The sequence below is a fragment of the Sander lucioperca genome, chromosome 16 (assembly GCF_008315115.2).
Source record: "Sander lucioperca isolate FBNREF2018 chromosome 16, SLUC_FBN_1.2, whole genome shotgun sequence".
Taxonomy (NCBI): domain Eukaryota; kingdom Metazoa; phylum Chordata; class Actinopteri; order Perciformes; family Percidae; genus Sander; species Sander lucioperca.
Genome location: NC_050188.1, coordinates 12,078,511 through 12,104,874, shown reverse-complemented (window position 1 = coordinate 12,104,874; position 26,364 = coordinate 12,078,511). Strand labels below are relative to the sequence as shown.

At 41.9% G+C, this 26,364-nt stretch overlaps 1 protein-coding gene across 1 annotated transcript in view; it reads left to right on the top strand.

Annotated features, from left to right (window-relative positions):
• LOC116050079 (oocyte zinc finger protein XlCOF6-like) overlaps positions 1-13,980 on the top strand; it is a 30,841-nt gene extending 16,861 nt beyond the window's left edge. Inside the window, exons 2-3 of the mRNA XM_035993016.1 lie at positions 11,867-12,241; positions 13,784-13,980. Coding sequence (XP_035848909.1) covers positions 11,867-12,241; positions 13,784-13,909 — 501 coding nt within the window. The 3' untranslated portion in view covers positions 13,910-13,980. The remainder of the gene's footprint in view (positions 1-11,866; positions 12,242-13,783) is intronic.
• The last annotated feature ends 12,384 nt before the right edge of the window (positions 13,981-26,364 follow it).

The following is a 26,364-nucleotide window of genomic DNA, read 5'->3' as shown; positions in this document are numbered from 1 at the left end:
GAGGGTCTTGAGGGACTTATTTGAGCAGCCTGATAGTAAAGAATTACAGTAGTCCAGCCGGGAAGTTACGAATGCATGGACTAGTTTTTCAGCATCGTTTTGAGACAGGATGTTCCTGATTTTGGCAATGTTACGAAGATGGAAAAAGGCTGTTCTTGAGGTTTGTTTTAAGTGGGCGTTAAAGGATAGATCCTGGTCAAAAATGACTCCTAGATTTCTGACAGTGGTGCTGGAGGCCAGGGCAATACCATCTAGGGTAGCTATATATTTAGATAATGAAGTTCGGTGGTGCTTGGGTCCCAGCACAATAACTTCCGTTTTGTTTGAGTTCAACATCAGAAAATTGTGGGTCATCCAGGATTTTATATCTTTAATGCACGCTTGAAGTTTAGCTAACTGACCGCTTTCGTCTGGCTTAATTGACAGATATAATTGGGTGTCGTCTGCGTAACAGTGAAAGTTAATTGTTTCCTAATAATATTGCCTAGAGGAAGCATATATAAAGAGAATAGAATTGGTCCAAGCACTGAGCCTTGAGGAACGCCATGGCTAACTTTAGCGTATTTGGATGGTTTATCGTTAATATTAACAAATTGGGATCGCTCAGAAAAATAGGACTTAAACCAGCTTAGTGCGATTCCTTTAATGCCAACTAAATGTTCCAGTCTCTGTAAGAGGATGGTATGGTCAATAGTGTCGAATGCAGCACTAAGATCTAATAAGACAAGTACGGAGACAAGTCCTTTGTCAGCAGCAGTTAGAAGGTCGTTAGTGATTTTCACCAGTGCCGTCTCTGTGCTATGATGCTTTCTAAATCCTGACTGAAAGTCTTCAAATAGACTATTTCTATGCAGAAAGTCACACAATTGATTAGCGACTACCTTCTCAAGGATTTTGGAGAGAAACGGGAGGTTAGATATAGGTCTATAGTTGGCTAAGACCTCAGGGTCGAGGGTGGGTTTTTTCAGAATAGGTTTTATCACAGCTACTTTAAAAGACTGCGGTACGTGACCCGTTAATAAGGACATATTGATCGTATCTAGTAATGTGGTGTTGACCACGGGTAGTGCTTCTTTAAGTAGCTTCGTTGGAATGGGGTCTAAGAGACAGGTAGTTGGCTTAGCTGAAGAGACCCTTAACATTAATTGTTGGAGGTCTAAAGGATAAAAGCCGTCTAAATAAGTATCAGGTCTTATCGTTCTCTCTAGCCCTCCTGCACCCAATGGTGAGTCGTTGGAAGCTGTGGGCAGAAGGTGATGAATTTTTTCTCTAATTGTTATAATTTTATCATTAAAAAAGGTCATGAAGTCATCACTGCTCAGAGCTATAGGAATAGATGGCTCAATAGAGCTGTGACTATCTGTCAGCCTGGCTACAGTGCTGAAAAGAAACCTTGGGTTGTTCTTATTTTCTTCTATTAGTATTGAGTAGTAGTCTGATCTGGCATTTCTGAGGGCCCTCCTATAATTTTTTAGACTATCTTGCCAATCCACACGAGATTCTTCCAGTTTGGTGGAACGCCATTTACTTTCAAGTTTTCGTGAGATTTGTTTTAATTTGCGAGTTTGGGAGTTATACCAAGGTGCTAGTTTCCTTTCCTTCATCATCTTCTTTTTGAGAGGAGCAACAGAGTCTAAAGTAGTCCGTAGGCAGGCCGTAGCAGCGTCTACAAAGTTATCAAGTTGGGAGGGACTAGAGTTAACATAACGGTCCTCTGTTATATTAAGGCATGACATTGAGTTAAGTGCTGTTGGAATAGCTTCCTTAAATTTAGCTATAGCACTGTCAGATAAGCATCTAGTGTAGAAACTTTTATTTAATTTCGTATAGTCTGGTAGTAGGAATTCGAAAGTTATTAAAAAATGGTCTGATAATAAAGGATTCTGCGGAAATACTATTAAATCGTCAATTTTGATGCCATATTCTAGCACAAGGTCGAGGGTGTGGTTAAAACAGTGCGTGGCCTTATGCACCCTCTGACTGAAACCAATAGAATCTAGCAGTGAGTTGAAAGCAGTACTAAGGCTATTGCTCTCAATGTCCACATGGATATTAAAATCACCTACAATAAGTACTTTGTCTGATTGAAGGAATACGCATGATAAAAACTCTGAGAATTCAGATAAAAACTCAGAATATGGACCTGGTGCTCGGTAAACAACAACGAATATAATTGGCTGTACTGTTTTCCATGTTGGGTGTTGAAGATTAAGAACAAGGCTTTCAAACGAGTTATAATTTAGTTTAGGTTTAGGATTAATTAACAGGCTCGAGTCAAATATGGCTGCAACTCCCCCTCCTCGGCCTGAGCCTCGTGGAATTTGGGTATTATTATGACTGGGAGGAGTGGCTTCGTTTAAACTAACATATTCGTCATGGCCCAGCCAGGTTTCGGTGAGGCAGAATAAATCAATGTGGTTATCTGATATCAATTCGTTTACCAATAATGCTTTCGATGACAGAGATCTAATATTTAATAGTCCACATTTGATTTTCCTATTCTGTTCTGTCGTTGCAGTGGTTGTTTTAATTCCAATTAGGTTGTTTAGTATAGCACCTCTTTTGTTAGCGTTTGGTTTAAACGGTCTCAGTCGGGGGACAGACACGGTGGTTATGGGATTATGAATGGGTGATTGCTCTGAAGGGAGCACAGAGGGGCGTGTAGCGCTGTATCTCTGATTATTGACTTTGGGAGAGTGTGTCTGGTCAGTGTGCTTGTGGGAGTGTTTACGGGATGTAAACAGTCAATCAGAGGTCTGGGTATGCAGGGCGTGGTGCAAATTTCCACGTAGCATCTGGCTTCCGCGTGTATTGGGATGAATCCCATCCCTGCTGAACAGGGAGCCACGTTCCCAAAACAGATTGAAGTTGTCAATAAAACCTATCCTGTGAATACTGCATGTGAGCTGGAGCCAGGTGTTAAGGGAGAGTAGTCTGCTAAAGAGGCCTGATCCGCGACCTAGAGATGGAAGTGGGCCCGAAATAAAAACCGACTTCCCAGTGCTTTTTAAAGCCTCAATGAGAGTGGTAAAGTCTCGCCTTGTGCGCTCACACTCCTGAATCCGAGTGGACATGTCGTTATGTCCACAATGGACCACGATGCGTTTGATAGAGGTCAGAAATGAGGGTATCAGGTCCATAACTTTAGCCAGGATGTCTGCAACTTTGGCTCCGGGAAAACAGTGTGTGACAGCATTATGAAACCGTAGGTCTCTAGTGATGGAGTCCCCAATAATTACTGTGGTTAGGGGGAAGAGCGGACGAGGAGTGGGGGGGGTGTGGGTAGCCGGTGACGGGAGCAAAACAGTCAGTGTCGGTTTCAGATGGGCAGGGAAAAGAAGAGGAAGAATGCTTACCGTTCGGTTGTGGAGATTGTTTTTGAGGAGCGTTGTCATTTGGCCGATCCAGGCAGTGTAGGCCACCGGACCGTCTGACTACCGCATCCCTCAGAAGCTTTCGCCGCGCGGTAGCAATCGTCTTCCGTGACGACGGCTGGTCAGTCTGCTTTGAAGCGGGGCGAGCCCGGTGAGCCGCACTGGCCACCACCGGCTCCGACTCCGACAAAGCATTGAAGCGGTTGGAGAGGCTGAGGGCAGGAGGCGATGGAGCCCTACCCGAGGCTCTCTTTCGGCCGCAAACCACCTCAGTCCAGGGTGGCTTGATAACCGGTGTCGAGCAGGACGATGGGCGTGGGCAGGCAGCTGGGTCCCATGGCGCGGTATCCTGGAAGGCCGCCGAGAGAGATGAGATCCGGAGCGACTGATTATGAGCCACGTCCAAGCAGGCGGTTAACAAAGCATCTTTGGTTTTTAAGTCCTCGGAAAGCCGACGAACATCTTCCCTGAGGTCAGCAATTTCTTTGTTTGTATTATTGAACAACGAGGAAATCCTGAGGGGGAGTGGGGACTCGCCAGGTGTAGAGGTTGCCATGAAGCTAGCGTTAGTTTAGCCGGTAGGCCTAGTCTTGATAAATTAGCGTGAGGCTAATACTTACTTACACGTAAAAATGTATCTTTGGTTTTAAAAACACTTTATTAGTATAATAAAAACTAGGCGATAGAGCCGACTGTTAGGTAGGAGGTTGAAGGCAGCTACCGGCTGCCTTGTCCCCCGCCGACTGCTGTCGCTTGTGGATGACGTGCAGCAGCTCGTCATCCAACAACACGCATAGTCATATCATAGTCATATCATAATATGTTATATATCTGTTGACTAGCATGTACGTTAGTAGTTATTGTCTGGGTCACAACGACCTAGGTGTACTTAATAAAAAGAGATGAGAGGACTGTTACCGTGGATTTCCACAGGATGCAGAACGTCTGCGGACCGGCTCCGCTGCTGAACGGCTGCGTGCTCCGCCGTCCGTCAATACCCACCAGGTCCGGATTTGTTGCGTAACGGCTGCGGCCAGCCGACCACGAGATCTCGCGAATTGACGTATGTTCGCGCGATATAACAGGATGTAGTTTCTATAAACAGAACCACAAAACCACCACCAGTTAGTTTCCATCCAGAGGAGTAGAGGGGAAACTACTCTGAGCTGTGTTTTCAAGGTGTAGTGCAGGGAAATATGATCCGCCGTGAGCACGGTGTATTTTATTTTGAAAAGTAACCGGATGTTTTATTTTGTTTCTGTGCTCGACTTCCTGTCCCGCACAATCTGACTTGTGCTAAATTGCTGCGGAGCTCTCCGTCGTCCGTCAAAAATAGAAGCTCTGGTATCTGCTCCGGAGGGCTGCGGACTGACGGAACTGGGACGGAGTCGGGACGCAGACGTTCTGCAGTCAGTGGAAATACACACACTGACTTTAATGGAAACCTAATGACTCCGGAGACGTTCCAGAGACGTTCCGCAGACGTTCCGCATCCAGTGGAAATTGCCGGTTAGAAGTAAAAATATCACCATTTCAGGTCCATCTAAAGGTGTAACGAACATGAGGTAACTGTGGGCATGAATGTGTCCAACTGACACCGCCCAAAACGCTGTATAAGAAGAGAGTTCTATGAAACTTAGATTCAGTTATCTATTCGACTGACTATCACCGGTGGTCAGTTGATGTGTTCGAGGCAGCTCGGTTTGTTGTTAAAATGTAACAAATAAATCTGCATGGAGTGAATATCAACAGTCTCTGGAGTCTTCATGGTGTCCTTGCATAGAAATAAAATGGATAGAAAGGCCATTGGACTGTTTGCCGTGGTCATTTGATGGGTACACAACACAAAATGGTGATTGTTGTTAGTTGTCACGGTGACAATACGCGTCAGTGGGGCTGTAAACTGCGTCGAAGCTCGCTGGGAAGAGAGCCGCCCGACGCAGCTCGGGAGACGTTCTCTGAGGGAATGAGGAGGAACAGTTAGACCCAACAACAACTAGTGTTGTTTTTGGCAGCCTGTTTTCATTTTAGTCTAGTCTTTGTGTCAAGCTGGCATTTTAGTTTTTATTAGTTTTAATCATGTACATACTCTTTTTAGTCTAGTCAAGTATATAGTATTATTTTAGTCAGAATTATCCATGACTAGTCTAGTTTTAGTAACGTAGTAATAGTAACGTTACTATTCCACGGCTCGTTTGTCCGTTGCTGCAAAACCTCAGCTCCGCGACTCGCCGAAAGTTGGCATGTTACCATGGCAATGCCAATGTCGCTCTGACCATTCTGCTACATTGATTTGAATGGAAGTGGCCTTTCTATTCATTTTGTCTGACAATTTCTTCTGTACCGGGGCCGCTGTGTCAGCAAGTAAAGATCTTTACTTCTAATTTTAAATATAGATAGGCCTTAGTAGTTTAAATAACTAGTAAAGTAAAGAGTGGAATGGCAACAAGAAATAACCACCACAATTGACAGCTTCTACATTGTACAACTTAACCAATACCCTAGCATTGTGTATCAGATCACAACAATTTGTAGTTAGCTGGATCATCATTTTACATAATAGACCATATACTGACCTACCTGAGACAGCATCGTAGCTCTGCTCGGGTCCTGCAGGTCACTGCAGCAGGCTAACATTACCAGGCTTGGCTAGCGATCGTTAAAGACATGTTCAAAATCAGCATTCTGTCTCTGGGGCAGTCAGTTGAGAAAATAACTAAGAATAAATCAAATAAGACTTAAGATGGACAACAAGGCCACATCAACAATGACTGTAACAGTATACAGCACCAATACAAGATCAATACATGAAGAATTCATGAAGGGAACACATTACACATTATTTTCTAGTTGTCAGGGAGCTCAGAGGACTCAAAAGCACGACTCAGTGGTAGAGGTGAAGAGGTAATGAAGTTTATTGTACAAAGTACAATCTCAGGCGAAGGTATCAAAAACAGGAGGCAAAAGACGTCGTAAAATGGGCCATAGGTCTAGAAAACACTGGGATTTGGTCCCCGGTAGTACCGGCCTAATCTGGTTGGTACCCTAAAAAGTACAGAGTTTCGGTACCCAACCCCACCCTAAACCCAGCAAGGGTAGAAGGCGTTTCAGAGGGACTGCAGTGACTCTGGGAGGGATTTATCTCCTGGTATTGGCTGGACAAACCCTGTGAGGAATTACAAATTATGAAATCTTGAGTCCCTTTTTGTAATGTCATGTGTAAGGCTTATAATAATACAATAAAATGTACATTTATTATATTAAAACTTTTTTCAGAGCTCTGAAAATGTAATAAAGTTTTTGTCTTTCTTCCAAAGTGTATTTTAATCATTAATCTTCTTTGTGTGTATTTCTGAGGAAGTCTTGAACACTTCCGGACTTTTATTTTGAAGCTCAGCAATTGGAACACTTCCGGACTTTTATTTTCAGCAACTGATCTGCACCGGAAGCTGTAGTATTTGATTTACTGCGGCTAACTTCACACTTTGAACAAGATGGCGTCTAGCAGGAAGGTGTGTTAGCAGAGTGTCTTAGTTGTGTTGAGAAAGAGGTAAAATGTGTAAAGTCCAGATGCTGAGAGCGTTGGTGGAGCAGCGACTAACTGCGGCTGCTGAAGAGATATTTGGGCTGTTTGAAAGAACGATAGCAGAGTACGAGGAGGAACTTTGTCGTTCAAAAGAGGAGAACGAGCGACAACGGGAGCTACTGGACGCTGTTTACAACCCTCAGCTTCGGCTACACAGAGCAGGTTTGGTCCCTTTACTTCTATAAACTCAGGATGTTTGTATTTGAATGTATTGTTTCGTTGATTAAACATTGTAAAGGACTGACAGGTAGATTTGGTATTATTAATATTAATGTGTGTCCTCCAGTCTGTTGGTCAGTTACCATCATGGCTAATTTCCAAACCTGAAGTTGATCTCTGCATGCTGAACAGCTTTTTATTACTGCTTGTTACTGTTCTTCATGGTTGAACGGTGCAAGAAGATGGCTCGGGTCTGTGTTCTGATGCTTGCATGGCTTCTTATACTGTTGATGTGTAACTGTGCTAATGTCTTGCTGCTTCCTGTAGCTCTGCATGGCTTACTGAGAAAGCTTATTTGTTGCTCTAGCTGTCTGTGTGGTGTCTTGTTGACTTCTGTCTGTATATATAACCAGTACTAATGTCTTGTTGACTTCTGTCTGTATATATAACCTGTACTAATGTCTTGTTGACTTCTGTCTGTATATATAACCTGTACTAATGTCTTGTTGACTTCTGTCTGTATATATAACCTGTACTAATGTCTTGTTGACTTCTGTCTGTATATATAACCTGTACTAATGTCTTGCTGTTTCCTGTTGCTGTGGTCTAAAATCATCTGGCCAAAGGACTACAGTTGTAAATTATCCAGCTGGCTAACACTGGCACATTTACAGAAATGTTAATTAATGTGTGTTGTCCTTTATAAAATAAAGAATGAGGATAAGAACAGCGGGGGAAGGAATATTCAGATACTGCAGTAAAAGTACTAATACCACACTGCAATAATACTCCTACAGTAAAAGTCCTGCATTGAATATGTCACTTCAGTAAAAGCAAGGAACTTTTCTAATGTGAACCATTCTTTGTTGAACTTGAATACTTTACACATGGCCACCTGTCTTAAAAGGGAAGGCTCGGCCGCTAACAGTCATGTAAAAGGACAACAGTGAAAGTTTAATTTTCTATCAAGCAGCTAAAAGCTTTTAGCTAAGTTTTAGCGTCAACATCGCAACGTCCTGCGATGTGACTGTCGCGCATGCGCTCATCGCTGATGGTGAGGCATTATAACACTTTTCGAGTAAAGTGTTCTTCAGGACAAAAAGTGGTTGGATGGAGGCTTTGTCCACACTGTCTCTGAAGTCTTTGTGTGACACATGATGTGGTGTATTTGGGAGTGGTTGACTGGCTACAGCCCTACAGTTAACTCTGTAAAGGGCGGCTGTGGCTCAGTGGTAGAGTGGTCGCCTGCCAATCGGAAGGTCCTGCGGTCCCATGTCGAAGTGTCCTTGAGCAAGACAGTGAACCCCGAGTTGCCCCCGATGCCGCACTATTGGAGTGTAAATGTGTGTGTGTGTTTATCTGATGAGCGGCAGCCTCGGCCACAGTGTGTGAATGTGTGTGAATGGTTCCTGTACTATGTAAACGTGCTTTGAGTAGTCGTTAAGACTAGAAAAGCGCTATATAAAAACAGGCCCTTTACATTGATTGCTGTTCTGCCTTGTGGTGCCTGAAGTTAATCTGACTCAGATGTTTATGCTCAAGGTTCTTTGATGTCCCTAGTAGAGTAGGGGTGCACGATATTAAAAAAATGTGATATTGATAATGAATATTGCGATATCGATATTAATTTTGATATTTTTAAACATATGTAAAATTACCAAAGTTATGGGAAAACGCATCAAAATAGATTTATAACAAATAAAACAAGTTTTCTTACAACACAAGGTTTAATCCAACTGACAGTCATATTGGACTGGTCCAACATGTGTCTACAGAACAGGACATGTTCTACTGGTTGGACAGTATAAATATATAAATAAGGACCATGACTACAGAACAGGACATGTTCTACTGGTTGGACAGTATGAATATATAAATAAGGACCATGACTACAGAACAGGACATGTTCTACTGGTTGGACAGTATAAATATATAAATAAGGACCATGACTACAGAACAGGACATGTTCTACTGGTTGGACAGTATAAATATATAAATAAGGACCATGACTACAGAACAGGACATGTTCTACTGGTTGGACAGTATAAATATATAAATAAGGACCATGTCTACAGAACAGGACATGTTCTACTGGTTGGACAGTATGAATATATAAATAAGGACCATGACTACAGAACAGGACATGTTCTACTGGTTGGACAGTATAAATATATAAATAAGGACCATGACTACAGAACAGGACATGTTCTACTGGTTGTATATACACTACAGTATAAAAACAATGCAGTGCACATCTGTTGGCTTAAAGCCAAAGTATTTCCAAGCTACCGAGGAGGAGGCATTACCCTACAGTCACGTTAGCTACAAGAGACAGCTACCATTCATTTTCAATGGGAGTGGCCGTTTGGCCACGAGCGACTGCCAATCAGAGTGAAGGCAGCGTGAGGGTAGCGTGAGACAGCCAATCAGAGTGAAGGCAGCGTGAGGGCAGCCAATCAGAGTGAAGGCAGCGTGAGACAGCCAATCAGAGTGAAGGCAGCGTGAGGGCAGCGTGACGTATGTCAGTGGCTCAAGTCGAAAAAAATAATTCAAGATGGCATTTTAACGCTTCAGGACATCGTATTTCTGTATATATCTGATATGTTTGGCATTTAATCTCATATATTGTGTTACTTTTATCGAGAAATAAATACTTTTAAATCCAAAAACATAATTTTTGTGACTTAACAATACCTCTGAAGTAACTTTTAAGACGTGGTTTAAGGTAGCACCGGAGAATTTCTGTTTACTGTTGCCAAGCAACCAGGGGTAGGCTAGGTACGCCCAGGAGCACCCACAAGCGAGTGCATGTCGCTCTCTTTTGTAGCTAATGTGACTGTAGGGTAACTTTTGGCCTCTAAAGTTTCCTTTCAATCTCTGTTATTTCGTCGTCTCCCAGAGCAACACTCATTTTCTTACTTTTGTGTTCTTTTTGCTCCACTCTTCGCTCTCTCTTTAGCTCCTTTCTTTACTTTCGCTTCGGTTTATGGTTCTGCGGAGGCTCCACGCAGCTGATGTTTATACGTGCTCTGGTGTGTGCGTCGAGCCGGTATGTGTGTGTGGGTGTGTGTGGTAGAGTGAGGAAGAAGTGAGAGAGTGACGGCGATTTTCTTCGGAGTGAGTAGTGACTCTAGAGAGAGTCTTTAGTCTTAGGAAAAGTTAACCCTCTCCTTGATTTCATGTTGTTTACGGAGAAGGAGAACCAGGAAATGAGTCGGGGGAAATACAACGCTACCAAGTGATGTGTATTTTTCGAGAGGTGCATCAAAGAGTACAGACGTAACAAGAGGAGAAACTCAATGGAACTGCAGCTCCGCCCTCTTGGACTGAATGTAACACAACGTTGTGTTGAGTTTCTCCTCTTGTTGCTTCTATACTCTTTGGGTACATGTCGGGCGGGATGCAACGCAAACAAAATATCGCGTAATTATCGCGAGACTTTTGGTATAATATCGCGCAACGTGATATCGCGATAACGATATTGAGTCGATATATCTTGCACCCCTACTCTAGAGTCACTACTCACTCTGAAGATAATCACCATCACTCTCTCACTCGCTCTACCACACACACACACACACACACACACACACACACAACAACGGAGTTGCAGTTTATACTTGTGTATAAACTGCAGGCCATTTACCTAGGCTGGAGCCCTGCGTTTCAATTATTTTCCTTGCCCCACACTGATGCAAAAATACTTTGCCAGTGATTATCTTAACTGCATATTACTCCAATGATGAAATAAATACATGTCATAGCCATTTTAAGTTTTATGTCAAGTACTTAAGTAAAAATACTGATTCTCCAAAGTTCAGTTAAAAAAATCTTTAGAATAATATGTAAATTAATTGTTAGATTAATTGATGACAAAAATAATCGTTAGAAACAGCCCTAAATGGTTCCATTTTGTAACTGGTTTTAACAAGCTGACCTTAACAAGCTATGCTATGCTACGTTGTATCAGGTTGTTAGACTAAATTTGTAAGTTTTCATATCTACAACGATACAAACTACCTCTCATTATTATTGGTTTGAGTTTAGTTTGAGTGGTGGTCAGTAATGTGTCTGTTTCATTCTGTTTCCTGCAGATGTCGAACAGCTGTTGGTGGTTAAAGAAGAGGTTCCCCCTGAGCAGCAGGAGTGTAGCTCCAGTGTGGACCACCAGGAGCCGGAGCCCCCCCCACACATTAAAGAGGAACAGGAGGAACTGTGTGTCAGTCAGGAGGGAGAGCAGCTTCAAGGGCTGGAGGAGGCTGATATCACCAAGTTCCCATTCACTCCTGTCCCTGTGAAGAGTGAAGATGATGAAGAGGAAGCTCAGTCCTCACAGCTTCATCAGAGACAAACTCAACACATGGAAACAGAAGCTGATGGAGAGGACTGTGGAGGACCAGAACCAGCCAGGAACTCACATCCACTTTTACAACCAGAGACTGAAGACACTTCTGATCTTGAGACTGATGACAGTGCTGATTGGAAGGAGACCGGAGAACCTCAGTCAGCTTTAAACTCTCTGAAACATGATTTAAGACATAAGAAAACATTCAGCTGCTCTGAGTGTGGGAGACGATTTGGCACCAGGAGACATCTGTACGATCACATGAGAATCCACCCAGGAGAGAAAAAATACAGCTGCAGTGTTTGTAACAAGAGATTTATCTGGCGTCAACAGGTCAGAAGACATAAATGCGTCAACCTTCAGTCGTCACAGCTTCAGAGTCAAACTGAGGAGAACAAAGAGACAGAGTCTCCAGCCAGCAGAGAAACTCAACACATGGAAACAGAAGCTGATGGAGAGGACTGTGGAGGACCAGAACCAGCCAGGAACTCACATCCACTTTTACAACCAGAGACTGAAGACCAGACTGGAGACTGTTCTGAACCTGAGACTGATGACAGTGCTGATTGGAAAGAGACCAGAGAACCTCAGTCAGCTTTAAACTCTCTGAAACATGATTCAAGATGTAAGAAAACATTCAGCTGCTCTGAGTGTGGGAGAAGATTTGGCTTCAAGACACATCTGAAGAGACACATGAGAACTCACACAGGAGAAAAACCTTTCAGCTGCTCAGTCTGTAAGAAATCTTTTAGGCAGACTAGCCATTTAAAATATCACATGAAACACCACACAGGAGAGGAACCGTCTACTTCCTGTGTAAGTGACATCAGAAAGCAGTAGGAGTGGAGCTCCAGCGTGGACCAGGAGCAGCCAGAGACTCTCAGCCAGGTTGGAACTCTCTGAACCATAGAAATAAAATGGATAGAAAGGCCATTTCCGTTCAAATCAACGTAGCATAATGGTCAGAGTGGCAGCCATTTTTATGTGTACTATTGCCATGGTAACGTATAAACTTCCGCATAAGCCGACTTCTGGCGATTCGCGGAGCTGAGGCTGAATGAGTCAAATTAACTTCATACTTCACCTTCATCCACACAAAGCACACTGCTATCGCCACGAGTAACAGCTCTATTCAGCTCGTTTTCTGTGAACGATGTGGCGAGTTGGTGACGTTAAGGCGTAATTAGCCAGCTAATGTTAACCAAATGACTTATAAAGTTATAAAGTAAATAAAGTTGTTCTCCGGCTGGCTGGTTCCGCCGTGCTGTCATGCTGCATCATTTACAGAGAATGAGCTGAACAGCGGGCTGGGTCCAGTGACGGACTGGTATCAAGAAACGGCCCTGGCATTTGCAACACACCGGCCCAATTTTCATCCCACACCAACCTCACCCAAACTTTGAGATACAAATCCCAAAGAAACATACAGAGAATTTAAAAATTTAGAATACACGCTGAAATAACACGCATTACTTTCGGTACAGTCGGTGACATATGCAACAATTACAAAAAACATCTAAGAGCGTCGGCAGATCTACGACATGATATGCTCCACTAAAGGCACATTCAGCATTTAATACAACGGCTCGACATTTAAGCACAGCAAATAATACAACCGCTCCTCAAAAACATGGAAAGAGCAATGCTCAACCTCTGGGTAGAACACGCATTGAGTGTCAATAACATAGCTTTGAAATTAGTAACTCTGCCTACCGAGAGAACCCCTCCCACGCAGCTCGCTGCACTACAATCTTGAATATTTTTGGCTGTATGCATAAACTAATTTATAAAAATAAACCAAAGACAGATTATTGTTATTATCAGTAGTGGCCCATAGAGGGCCTTCTGACATTTGCCCAAATTCCAGGTGGCCAGTCTGTAACTGGCTGGGTCTAACGTTAGTGGTCCGCTGACCCGTTGTCACTGGGTCTAACTGTCCCTCCTCACTCACTGCAACTCCGAGAACATCTTCCGAGCTGCGTTGGGCGGCTCTCCTCCCAGCGAGCTGCGACAACTTACAACAATCACCATTTTGTTGTGTACCAATCAAATGACTACGGGAAACAGTTCAGTGGCCTTTCTATCCATTTTAATCTATGCTCTGAACGCTGTTCAGCTGCTCAGTTTGTAGGAAATTGCACAGAATGAAAGTTTACGGTCACACATGATAATCCACACAGGGGAGACGCCATTCAGCTGCTCTTAGTGTGGAAAAAGATTTTGCTACAAGACACATCTGAAGACACACATGATAACTTACACAGGAGAGAAAGCTTTCAGCTTCTCAGTTTGTAAGAAAGTGGAAATTTAAATAGACACATGAAACAACACACAGGAGAGGAACCGTCTACTTCCTGTGTTAGTGACATCAGAAAGCAGCAGGAGTGGAGCTCCAGCGTGGACCAGGAGCAGCCAGAGACTCTCAGCCAGGTTGGAACTCTCTGAACGCCGTTTTCTTTTATAACTCACACAGGACTGAAAACTTTAAGCTGCTCTGAGTGCGGAGGAAGATTTGGCTTTAAAGTGATGGTTCGGAGTAATTTCACCCGAGGGTCCTTTGCACCATGACCTCGAGCCAAAGAACCCCCCAGAAGCCTTTTTCACCTGGATCGAACATTGGGCGAGTTAGCGTTATCAGCTGGTTAGCTTAGTGCAGACACTAACGGATCCAGGTTTGTATCTCGTAAGTTACCCCACTAATAATGCCCGGAATGATACCCAACTTCTACAGTAGTACAAATAGGTTATGTACTCATAAAACGATGGATTGGAAAGTTTGTAAGTACACCAGGAGTTTATTTAAATATCACTTGCCTGCTGGCTTCTGCTCTCTGCTGCTACCGGGCAGTAAGAGTCTACAAATTACATCGAAAAGAGATACAACAAAAATATTTATTAATTCAATGATTAAATAAGGTAGTGTCTCCAAACTTACCTCAATTATAACTTGTCTCCTGCTAGCACTTACTTTTAAAAAATAAGTTAAATTAATAAATATTTTTATTGTATGAGTACATACCCTATTTGTACGCTTGTGTAAGCTTATGGGGGGTTGTTCGAGGCTCGAGGTCAAGGTGCAAAGGACCCTAGGGTGAAATTACTCCGAACCATCACTTTAAGGCACATCTGCAGAATCGCATGAGAATCCACACAGGAGAGAAACCATTCAGCTGCAGACCAAAGATTTCGTACGCACAACGCTCAATAGACATAAATATGTTGGTCAAACTGAGGAGAACAGAGAGGCAGAGCCTCCAGCCAGCTAGTTTTGTTGGTGTGTGTGTGTGTGTGTGTGTGTGTGTGTGTGTGTGTGTGTGTGTGTGTGTCAGCGGCTGTAATTAGTAATCTCTCTCGGCTGGACGCCGGGAGCTAAACGCCATCCTGTCTCTTTGATCCTCGTCGATTAACTCCCGTCTGTCTGTTGGACGCTCAGATGACAGCAGCAGCTCTTCTGTGATTGGACGATCAAGCTGATGAACACACACAGCTGGATGCAGTATCAGAGGAGGACAGATCCAATCCAAAAGCAAGTTTTTTTCCAGCAGGTGGCAAAATGAAATAAATCAGACGCACAGAAAAGACGGGAAGTAGCAGAAAATAACAACAAACCTTCAAAATAAAGTAAAGAAAGACGAAGAAAATAAACAACTTATTCACCTGCTAATGTTTATATTTTTTTAAATATTTTTTCTATTTTTTTGTAGAGGAATTATCACTCCTTAGTTGTTTTTGCACTCGTTTGAATGCAATACTTGATACGCAATAAAAAGTAGTTTAGTTTAGTTCGACAGTTTTTAAAATGACATTTTCCAGCTATATGCTGAAGATTTTACATGCATGAACACTAATACAGATCAGTTTGTTGCTTTTCAAGGTTTTTGTCGCAGTTTCAGTATTTTTGGCACTTTTTCCACTGTTTCTCAGTGGTTGGATGCTTCTGTTTGTTGTTGTATTGCTTGTTTTATTTGCAATTTGTTTTATTGTAGAGGGATGGAGGTCTGAAACGTTGTATTTTTCTAAATAAATTATTGCTTGCGTAATGGTCAGTGTGCGGGACTTTTCTCTCAACTTTTTGATCTGCTATTTCTGATCACATCCTACGCACCTGCCCGACAAAAGAGGAGTGCAAAAAAGTTTTCTTACGTTTTATTGTAGAGGAATTATCATTTCGTAGTTGTTTTTTCTCTTTAGTATAAGGGAAGGATTGTACCTTGCCGCCGGATGTTCTTCTTTTCAACCGATGTCCGTCCCCTTCCTCTGTCTCTGTGTTGGCGTTCTAACCTCCGGTGGATTTGTGAGGACTATGATTAACTGCTCCTCAGATCTCTGCAGGGTAAATCCAGATAGCTAGCTAGACTATCTGTCCAATCTGAGTTGCACGACTAAAACTACTTTTGAATGTACACATGTTCCACCAAAACAAGTTCCTTCCTGAGACTATTTAGCAGAGGCACCGTCAGACCTTTCTTGGCAGCCTGTGGATGAAGGTCTGGCAAAAGCGAGAATAGCTTGTCAGTGTTTGGATGATGCTGTTTGGTTGTTGTATGGCTTGTTATATTTTGTAGAGGAATTATCTTTTTTTTTCTCTTTTGTATAAGGGCTTCCTCTCCAGCACTGAAATAACTTTCTTATTTAGATCCATTGTATGTTGATTTATTTCTTTGTGCAAATAAACTAAATTAAACTAAGCTGCTGTCGGTGTTTAAATAGAGGTTGATGATGGTTGATGATGAGAAGGTCGGCTGAAAGGCCGATCAGCCTCTCTGGGGGTCTAATATAGAGATAATGTTGAATATCTTGATGACGATATAACTTCTGATATATAATCGGATATTGAAGTGTTCTCAGTTCTGCTGCTTTCAGTTTTCTGCTAAAATATAACAAAATTTTGAGTTTAAAACTAATGAAAGGAAATCATTTCCAACTTTCTTTTATTGAACTAATTTAACATTGAATTGAATATAAACGGCAGCACTAAAAAAAAGAATGAAAGCTGCACTTTTAAAGTGCAGTTTTCTATAGATATTTTCTTCCAACTAACACAAAAAAACTCTGAGTGTATTTTGCGATGTGTTTTTTGCGGCAGTTGATATCGCGATGACGATAAAAAAACGATATATTGTGCAGCCCTAAAATCTCCGGTCGGTCATTTCATATCTGGATAACGATATTTATCACAATGTTGCACGTTTTTCAGCTAATGCAGTCCCACCACGAAGTAAAATATGTTTATATACTTGTGTGAATGCAGTACTTGACACGCAATAAAAAGTAGTTTAATTCAGTTTAGTTCAACAGTTTAAAATGAAATTTTTCCAGCTATATGCTGACTATTTTACATGCATGAACACTAATACAGATCAGTTTTTGTTGCTTTTTAAAGTTTTGTCGCGGTTTCAGTGTTTTTGGCACTTTTTCCATCTTTTACAGGAAGAGGGTTAGGGCAGCATGAAAAACAACAACTTTTGAACGTACATGTTCCACCAAAACAAGTTCCTTCCCGAGGCTACTTTGCAGAGGCACCGTGGCTCCGTCCGGCTCTAGGGGCTCTACACATGAACTCGAGCATTGTTTGTGTACAGAGAGTTTACTAAAAAGAGAGGTTTTGAACATCACACTTAAGCAGTTGGTTATTCCGCTCGCCGCCATCTTACCAGTCAAAAAGAGTCAAAAAGTCAAAGTCTCTTTATTAGTCTCCCTAAGGAGAAATTCGCCTTGGACAGAGAGAACTTGCCTTGCAAGAGTAACAACATAGACACACATCACAGGGTTAAAAAAAGAAGTTAGAGAAACAAATGAACATGACACATCTAGGCTACTCAAATAGCTGTGCAAATTACAAGTTACCATATTATAAAAACTGCTAGTAAATATCCTTACAATCCATTGTAAAAAAAAAAAGAAAGTGCAGTAATTCCTTCATTCATTCATATCCATACATACCTTCAGTCACCAATATATATTAATAAAAATTCATGGTCATATGTTCATCGCTGCTCATTTATGAGCTTAACTGCGAGGGGAACAAATGAGTGCTTATACCTGTTATATTTGCAGAAAGGAACCCTGTACCTCTTTCCTGAGTTCAGTAGCTCAAACTCCGAAAACAACACATGTGAGTTATCAGATAGGATAATCTTAGCCTGCCTGATTGTTGCATAATTAAAAAGCTCCTGCGGGTTGAGGGGTGCAGGTGTTCCCATAATTTTACCTGCCTTCTTAACCAAATTAAAAATCTGAGTTTTTGATTTAACTGTCAAATTTCCAAACCAGCTAGTAATACCATACCGAAGAATTGACTCTATTGTTGCTCTATAAAAGATTAACATAATATTATATTTTTTCGATCTCCGAATGCGACGTAACAGGGAGGAGAGTAAAGATGGAAAGTTCCTAAAGCTTAGTTCCATATAAATGCACGGATAATTTGTTTTGTCGTTATTGAAAAACAATATTGACCTTGTAGTTGAAAAAGGAGCCTCATATAAGAGACAATACTAAAATCAATAGATGTGTGTCGGAGATCGACACATTTTGACTGGCAAGATGGCGGCGAGTGGAAAAACCAACAGCTAAAGTGACTTTCTTTTTAGTAAACTCTGTGTATGCAAACAATGTTCTCAGTGCTGGAGTTCATGTGTAGAGCCCCTGGTGATACTTGGAGCAAAGTCTCATGTTGTGTCGAGCCTTCTTAATGTTTTAAAATTAGCGATTTTGCTGCGATCATAGTAGTGCCCCTAGCACTCCCATTCAAAAGGCCATTTGACGAAAATACGGTAAATGTTAAAAGTGGTGCTTCCGTCCTATTTATGCTTTTAAACGACAGTTTGACTCGGGTACATTCACAAAAACACCCTAGGTTGCATTTTGGCGAGAGTTACGCTTTAATAACAGATAATATAAATATGTTATGTGAAATTCAACAGTTTACTTTAAATGAATACCAATCAGGAGTTTCAGCCCTGTTTAATAAGAGGACTTGTTATTTCTCTGAAAGGTTCTGGGCATCAGGACTGCCTCACGGTGACGATTACATTAACGCTGCAACATGCTGCGATCAACAAGGAAACTGGACACAAAGAAGATATAATAACCCTAAGAAGTGGATCTGTGAGAACTAGATTCTCTGAACTCTGTGATGACAGAGGGGTGTGTAGTGTTGGGATCAGCTTTGTCAAATCAGACTAATTTACATTTTGCTCAGCTGTTTATTCTGTGTTGCTAAATAACCTGGATTACAGAGATATCGTCCCTCTGCCCTTCATAGTGCACAATCTGGTTAGAAGTCATGAACACTCACTCTGTAGTCCTACAGGATTATAATAGTAAAAGCAAATAAAAACATGAAATTGCAGGTTGTCAGCTTTTAGAACATTTTACACACCACCCAAAATAAAACCCCTCCCTACCTCCATCTCTCCTCCCTAACTCATCTCTACAACCTATCAAATCAAATCATTATTCATTTCTTACGCTGCAGCTGTTATTCTTGTATTTGTATCTTATTCCATTGTACCCTGTTCTTATTTTTTTATATTTCTTTCATGAAAGTTTTTAACTGATCTTTAATGTTTGATGTAAGCGTTTTGGATTGCCTTGTTGCTGAAATGCTGAAAAGTTGCGTTGCCCTACAGGAATTACTGTACTTATAGAGAATACAATAAGATCTGTAAAGCAATACCATTATTACAGTTAATTCAAAGCACATTGTTACATGCAAGAATAAGACCCTTACCAACTTTACCAAATTTAGTTATTAATGATTGCACTTTATTTGACAATAAATGTAATAATAAATATATTAGTGATGCTTTGAGATCTAAATTATTTTTTGATTATAATGATTATATAGAAGATTGTGTGTACAGGTTTCGAACATGAATGCATTGGCCATTGAAAAAACACATTTTAAATTCATTAAAAGGCCTGTTTCCACAAAAGTCAAAGAAACTCACTTTAAAATAATTTATAAGATATATCCAGTCGCTGACCTTCTTAGAAGAAGATTCCAATTTGATGTAGACCCTTATGTATTTTGTGAGGAGGCTGATGAGACTGGAACACACTCTTTTTTTGCCCCGTGTCCAACAGCTTCTGGTCCGAGATACATAATTGGCTGTCACCATCATCCCGGCTCTGCTTCAGGAGAAGCTCTCCCAGCTAGGCGTGCCTGACTCCACCTGCAGGTGGATCACTGACTTCCTGTCTGACAGGAAGCAGCATGTGAAGCTGGGGAAACACGTCTCCGACTCACAGACCATCAGCACCGGATCCCCCCAGGGCTGTGTTCATTCCCCTCTGCTCTTCTTCCTGTACACCAACAGCTGCACCTCCAGTCACCAGTCCGTCAAGCTTCTGAAGTTCGCAGACAACACCTCCCTCATCGGAGGTTGGAGGCTGACCACCTGGTGACCTGGTGCAATCAAAACAATCTAGAGCTCAACGCTTTAAAGACAGTGGAGATGGTTGTGGACTTCAGAAAGAACCCAGCCCCACCTGCCCCCATCACCCTCTGTGGCTCGACAATTGTCACTGTGGAGTCTTTCCGCTTCCTGGGATCTACCATCTCCCAGGACATCAAGTGGAAGCTGAAGAACATCAGCTCCCTCGTGAAGAAAGCACAACAGAGGATGTACTTCCTGCGGCAGCTGAAGAAATTCAACCTGCCAAAGACAATGATGGTGCACTTCTACACAGCCATCATTGAGGCCATCCTCACATCCTCCATCACCATCTGGTACGCTGCTGCCACTGCCAAGGACAAGGGCAGGCTGCAGCGTGTCATTCGGTCAGCTGAGAAGGTGATTGGCTGCATTCTGCCGCCGCTCCAGGACCTATACGCCACCAGGACTCTGAAGCGTGCTGGAAAAATTGTGGCCGATCCCTCCCACCCCGGCCACAAGCTCTTTGAGCCACTCCCCTCTGGCAGGAGACGGAGGTCCATCAGGACCAAAACCTCACGCCACATGAACAGTTTTTTTCCATCTGCCACTAGCCTTATTAACAAGGCCCGGAAACCACCCTGACTGTCACCACACTCCACCCCTGGCTCTTCATGCCACTGTACTCTCTCTGCTGTAATACTCTTTTTATTTCTATCTTTATTTTTAATTTAATACATACTGTGTACATACAGTATACTTATACTTATATTGTTTATACCTATACTTATATTGTTTAATATTCCATTTGGAGAATGTGTGACGTGCACCAACAACGCCAAAACAAATTCCTTGTATGTTTTAAAAAAACGTACTTGGCAATAAAACCCTTTCTGATTCCGATTGTATATACACACGTATATTATTTTCCCCAACAAGAGTTTTGTATGTTGTTGTTATTTGTCAATTAAAAAAAAAAAAAAAAAAAAAACTATGAGGCTTTGCAGCTTCGCTGCTTGGACCACAATTACACTGCAAGACCAAAACTTGTATCTTCTGTTTGTCACATTATAAGGAAAGGGAAACAAACTACCATCATCTTTAATTTGGTTCATTGTTTTCTCAGAGCTCTGAAAATTTAATAAAGTATTTGTCTTTCTTCAAAAGTGTGTTTTAGTCATTTATATTCCTGCGTTTTTTTCAAAAGAAATCTGGAACACTTCCGGACTTTTATTTTGAAGCTCAGCAACTGGAACACTTCCGGGCTTTTATTTTGAAGCTCAGCAACTAAACTGCACCGGAAGTTATAGTTTTACTGCAGCTAACTTCACACTTTGAACAAGATGGCGCTTAGCAGAAACGTTTGTTAGCAGAGTGTCTTTGTTGTGTTGAGAAAGAGGTAAAATGTGTAAAGTCCAGATGCTGAGAGCGTTGGTGGAGCAGCGACTAACTGCGGCTGCTGAAGAGATATTTGGGCTGTTTGAAAGAACGATAGCAGAGTACGAGGAGGAACTTTGTCGTTCAAAAGAGGAGAACGAGCGACAACGGGAGCTACTGGACGCTGTTTACAACCCTCAGCTTCGGTTACACAGAGCAGGTTTGGTCATTAACGATATGACGATAGGATAGGATCTAGTGTAATCTTCGCTCTTTAACAGGCCTTCGCCATACCCACCAGACTCCATGTTAATAATCAGTACTTTTATCATCGTAAAACACACTGCATTCAAAGTGGACAGAAACACAATAAAACTATCAAAAGCCGTCTTGGTTCATCTTTCCACTGTTCCAACAATCACCACTCTGGTTTGGTTGAAATTAACCCTTAATTCACCGATTTACATGTGGAAATATGCTGGCTCTATACACGCTAAAAGTGCTGATTATTTACATGGAGTCTGGTGGGTTTGGTGATGGTGATTTCGGGGCAGTTTTCTAGATAAACAAAGGTTCTTATTTAATAGGTATTCCCTTAGGACTGTATAGGTGATTGTTACATAGTAGTGATGTTCACCTTGGAACACAACAGCACAGAATTGTAACCACTGATGCTTAGACTGTGTGTGTGTGTGTATGTGTTTTTGTTTAACTATATTTATGGGGTCCAAAAACTGGGAATACAGTATACTTGTGGGTCCGGACAGCTTTGTGGGGCCAAAATGCTGGACCCCACAAGTTTAAAGGTCTGTTTGAGGGTTAAGACTTGGTTTTAGGATTAGGGTTAGAATTAGGTTATGGTTAGGGTGAGGGTAAGGGTTAAGGTTAGGCATTTAGTTGTGATGGTTAAGGTTAGGGTAAGGGGCTAGGGAATGCATTATGTCAAAGACGGGTCCCCACAAAGATAGTGAAACGCGCGTGTGTGTGTGTGTGTGTGTGTGTGTGTGTGTGTGTGTGTGTGTGTTTTAGGGCTGCAGCTATCGATTATTTTAGTAATCGAGTATTCTACCGATTATTCCATCGATTAATCCGATAAGAATTACTTAGAAAGAAATACTTAGTAAACAGCAATAGTAAATATTTATTATTGCTGTTTACTAAAAAAAAGGAAACCTGTTTCCTTTTTTAGAAAAAGCAACATTTTTTATTGCCAAAAAAAGACCCTTAAATAAAGTACATTTTTGGTGGCCCAAATGTTATATATGATTGAATAAAGAATGCAGACATCACTGGCCTGATGACGTCATTCACATGCATATTAAGTGGCCATGCCGGGGGTAGGAGCCGGCAGCAGCTAAGTTTCCAAAGATTAGTAGCAAACTAATAAACAGTTAGACTACAAACCGACAGCTCTCGTTTTAGCTTGTTGGTAAAACATGGCTATTAGCAGAGTAGCATGCTGTAGGCTAGTTGTGTAAAACATGGCTATTAGCAGAGTAGCATGCTGTAGGCTAGTTGTGTAAAACATGGCTATTAGCAGAGTAGCATGCTGTAGGCTAGTTGTGTAAAACATGGCTGTTAGCAGAGTAGCATGCTGTAGGCTAGTTGTGTAAAACATGGCTGTTAGCAGAGTAGCATGCTGTAGGCTAGTTGTGTAAAACATGGCTATTAGCAGAGTAGCATGCTGTAGGCTACTTGTGTAAAACATGGCTGTTAGCAGAGTAGCATGCTGTAGGCTACTTGTGTAAAACATGGCTGTTAGCAGAGCAGCATGCTGTAGGCTAGTTGTGTAAAACAGCTCGGTGGAGGAGAGCAGCAGACGGTAGTTAGCTGCCTTGTGTTGGGTTCGCTCCGTGGAATGGATGAGTAGACTGGATGTTTTCTACAGAGATGATGTAGCAGCATGTTTGCAGCTTAAAATGATCCCAAACTTTCTGTCGTTTTCTCTCGCCTGTCTCTTCTCTTAGACCCTCGCTATTTTCGTTTTCCTTCATTTATAATCTGGGCCGTCAGTCTTGTGTCCACAGAAGCGTCAACCTGTTGTGTGCGCTAGTAATTATCCTCCGTGCAGAAACACAGTGAGCTGTACAACCTTAATTACATTGATTTAACGAAGCTTCGAGGCAAAGAATTTTGCTAACATATGTTACTAATCTCCAGTTAGCTTGTAGCACTGACGTCATGTAGGGTCCTATGGAGTCTTATAGCTTTTTTAGAGTCATTTTTTTTTTTCTCACTGGCCACCGAGCTAAACAACTTTTCTGGGGGAAACCCTGTAATCTCTAAGCTTTAACTGACATGAACTTCTGTCTGTGTTTCAACTTTACCTCCAGACGACAAAAGCCAGATTGTTATTAAAGAGGAGCAGCAGGAGCCAGAGCCCCCCCCACACATTAAAGAGGAACAGGAGGAACTGTGGAGCAGTCAGGAGGGAGAGCAGCTTCAAGGGCTGGAGGAGGCTGATATCACCAAGTTCCCATTCACTCCTGTCCCTGTGAAGAGTGAAGATGATGAAGAGGAAGGTAGGAACAACGTTAACAGGGTTTTTAGGGGAAATAAAGGGAGGGGGGGGAATCTGCAGAAGTCAAGAGCATAAAAGTTCAAGAGAACCTGGTTTATTTTATTTTAGGAGTAGGGTTCCTTTCACACTAATCTCGCATGTCCAGACCTTCCTCGTCAGCGCTGCAGAGGAAGGTCTGGCTAGTCCACACAGCATTCCTGGATGGGAGAAAAACGTGCTCTGGTTTATTGGCATTTCTTTAAACTAGGGCTGTCAACAGTAACGCGTTAATCGCGATGCGATTAAGGGCCGTGCATAACGCGTACATTTTTTTTAATCGCAATAATCGCATGCCGCCATTTATTAATTTATTTTACACTTCACTCGGCTTTGCGTCGTGCCTAACAGGCTACTATTTTGACACTTTGCCGCACCTTTACTTGTCATCAAGCTGCCATACTTCCTTTTAACACATCCTGCTGCTGCAGGCATGATGGAGAAAGACAAGCAGCAACACAATTCTGAATGGTGCTTTTTATTTTCCAAAACTCCCGGACGGCTCAGTAGACAAGTTGAAAGCTATATGCACATTGTGTAAAGCCGAATTAAAATATCACCGAAGCACGTCAAGCTTGAGCTACCACCTACGAGCTAAGCGTAGTAGTACAGTTAACGTGACTCAGGTTGATGCTAGCAGGCTCAGGTAAAGCACTATTTTGGAGAGTGCTAGTTGCCGACCTGTGGATGAAACCAAATCCCCCAAAAATACTACAGCTCTTGCAAAATGGGTGGCAACTAACTGTAGACCTGTCATCATCATAGAAGACTCGGGTCTTAAAGACGTACTACGGTTGGCATGTTCTGACCCGTCTTATACATTGCCGTTGAGGGGGACAGTAGTTTTACGCATACACAGTAGAGCTGTCAATTTCCCTCTATAATACCATTCGAATTCCATATTCCATATTTTTTTAAATATTAGAATAATATTCGAATATTTAATGTTCAATTGCAGCCTGTAAAATAATATGTACTACACTACTCAGGCTAATAATATGTACTACACTACTCAGGCTTATGCATTGTCAATGGCATTACAAGCATGTGGTTGTTGTTACACATTCCGTCCACTAACATTAGCCTGGCCTTGAGGGGACCTGCACGCAACTTTATTTGCATTCATTTTCCACCACGCACACAGCGACAAACACAAATCAACTGGGCTCTCAAGTTGTGAAGACAGGCAAGATTGACATTCTATCTGCATGGTGACTAATGATGCGGGGGGGTCTGGGGGTCCTTCCCCCCAAAACTTTGAGCATTAAACACTTCATTTCCTGAATTCTGGTGAATTCGTATGCACTTATTTCTACCTTTTTCTGAATCAATTTATGCTGGAAATAGCTTTATGTAAAGGGAAACAGATCCAAAATCCAAATATAAAAACATAATGGAATATATTGCAATAAGGCTCTCAGGCATTCTGTATTGCTTTCATCTATTTATTCTCCTTTGGATCGACTTTTCTAATTATATCTGAGTCACCACACACGTCGCCTAGGCATAATTTACTCTTTCCCTTCTCTTTTGCATCTTTTGTTGAGGAAGTAACCTCCTTAAATGTGCATATGACAATTATTCACCTCAGTGATACATTAATTCATTTTTTTTTATTAATAAACCCCTGGACTGTAATATTGTTAAGTTTGAGCAAGATTTCTGCTCATGTTCAAAACTTTGTGCACATTCAAAATATATCTGTTCTCTGAGATTTGGAGGAGTCGTGATATTTTGAGAAAAATAGTTATAATAGTCAGTATATTTCAGAAAATAATCCACCTGCACCGTAGCCTGCTGTGCATTACGCGATTGCTCTGCTGATGCGGTAGATCTCAGAGCGTCTGACAGACACAGAGCCCCATTTGGGTCTCTGAATGAGTGAACGTTTTAGGTCTGTAAGTGTCTGTAAGCTGCTCTATGCTTTTTTTTTTCATTGGTTGTTGCGTTAAATCTTACCCAGATACAATAGTGCTATTTTCTGATTGGCTATTGTGTAGCCCCTTTCCTTTTTTTGATTGGCTGATAAGTGGCAGGCTCAACTAAGAACTCCAGGGGAGACGCGCTTGATTCCTGCCGGTTCCATAGTGAGAGCGGCGCTCCAGAGAAATTTTGGGCGCTGCGGCATATTAAATATATTATAAATAGTTTTTCCGCATGAGAAATACAATGTGTGGTGGGAGTGCGTGACAAAAGACCGAAATGAGTGACTGTCAAGCTCAATGCGTGACACTTGAGAGCCCTGAATCAACATAGAACTCAAAACATTATCTATTATATGTGTAGTGAACGTGAAGCGGCTCTGTTGAAGAGGCTAACGGTGCTCGGTTAGCATAATGACAGTGACAAGACAACGGCATTAATAACTAAGCCAAACGGTGCTGTCACTACTATTTTAGTGATTTTTAAGCAATCTGTTTATTGCAGATTGTCACGTTACTGAGAATACAGCTATTAGAAGGTAGTATATATGTAGAAGCTAACTCTGACAGCTGTAGGGCAGCTAACATTACCTTTAGCTGTCTTCATGAAGCTCCCAGCTACGCTAACGTTACTATACCTCGCGACGCAGTTAGAAAACAAGA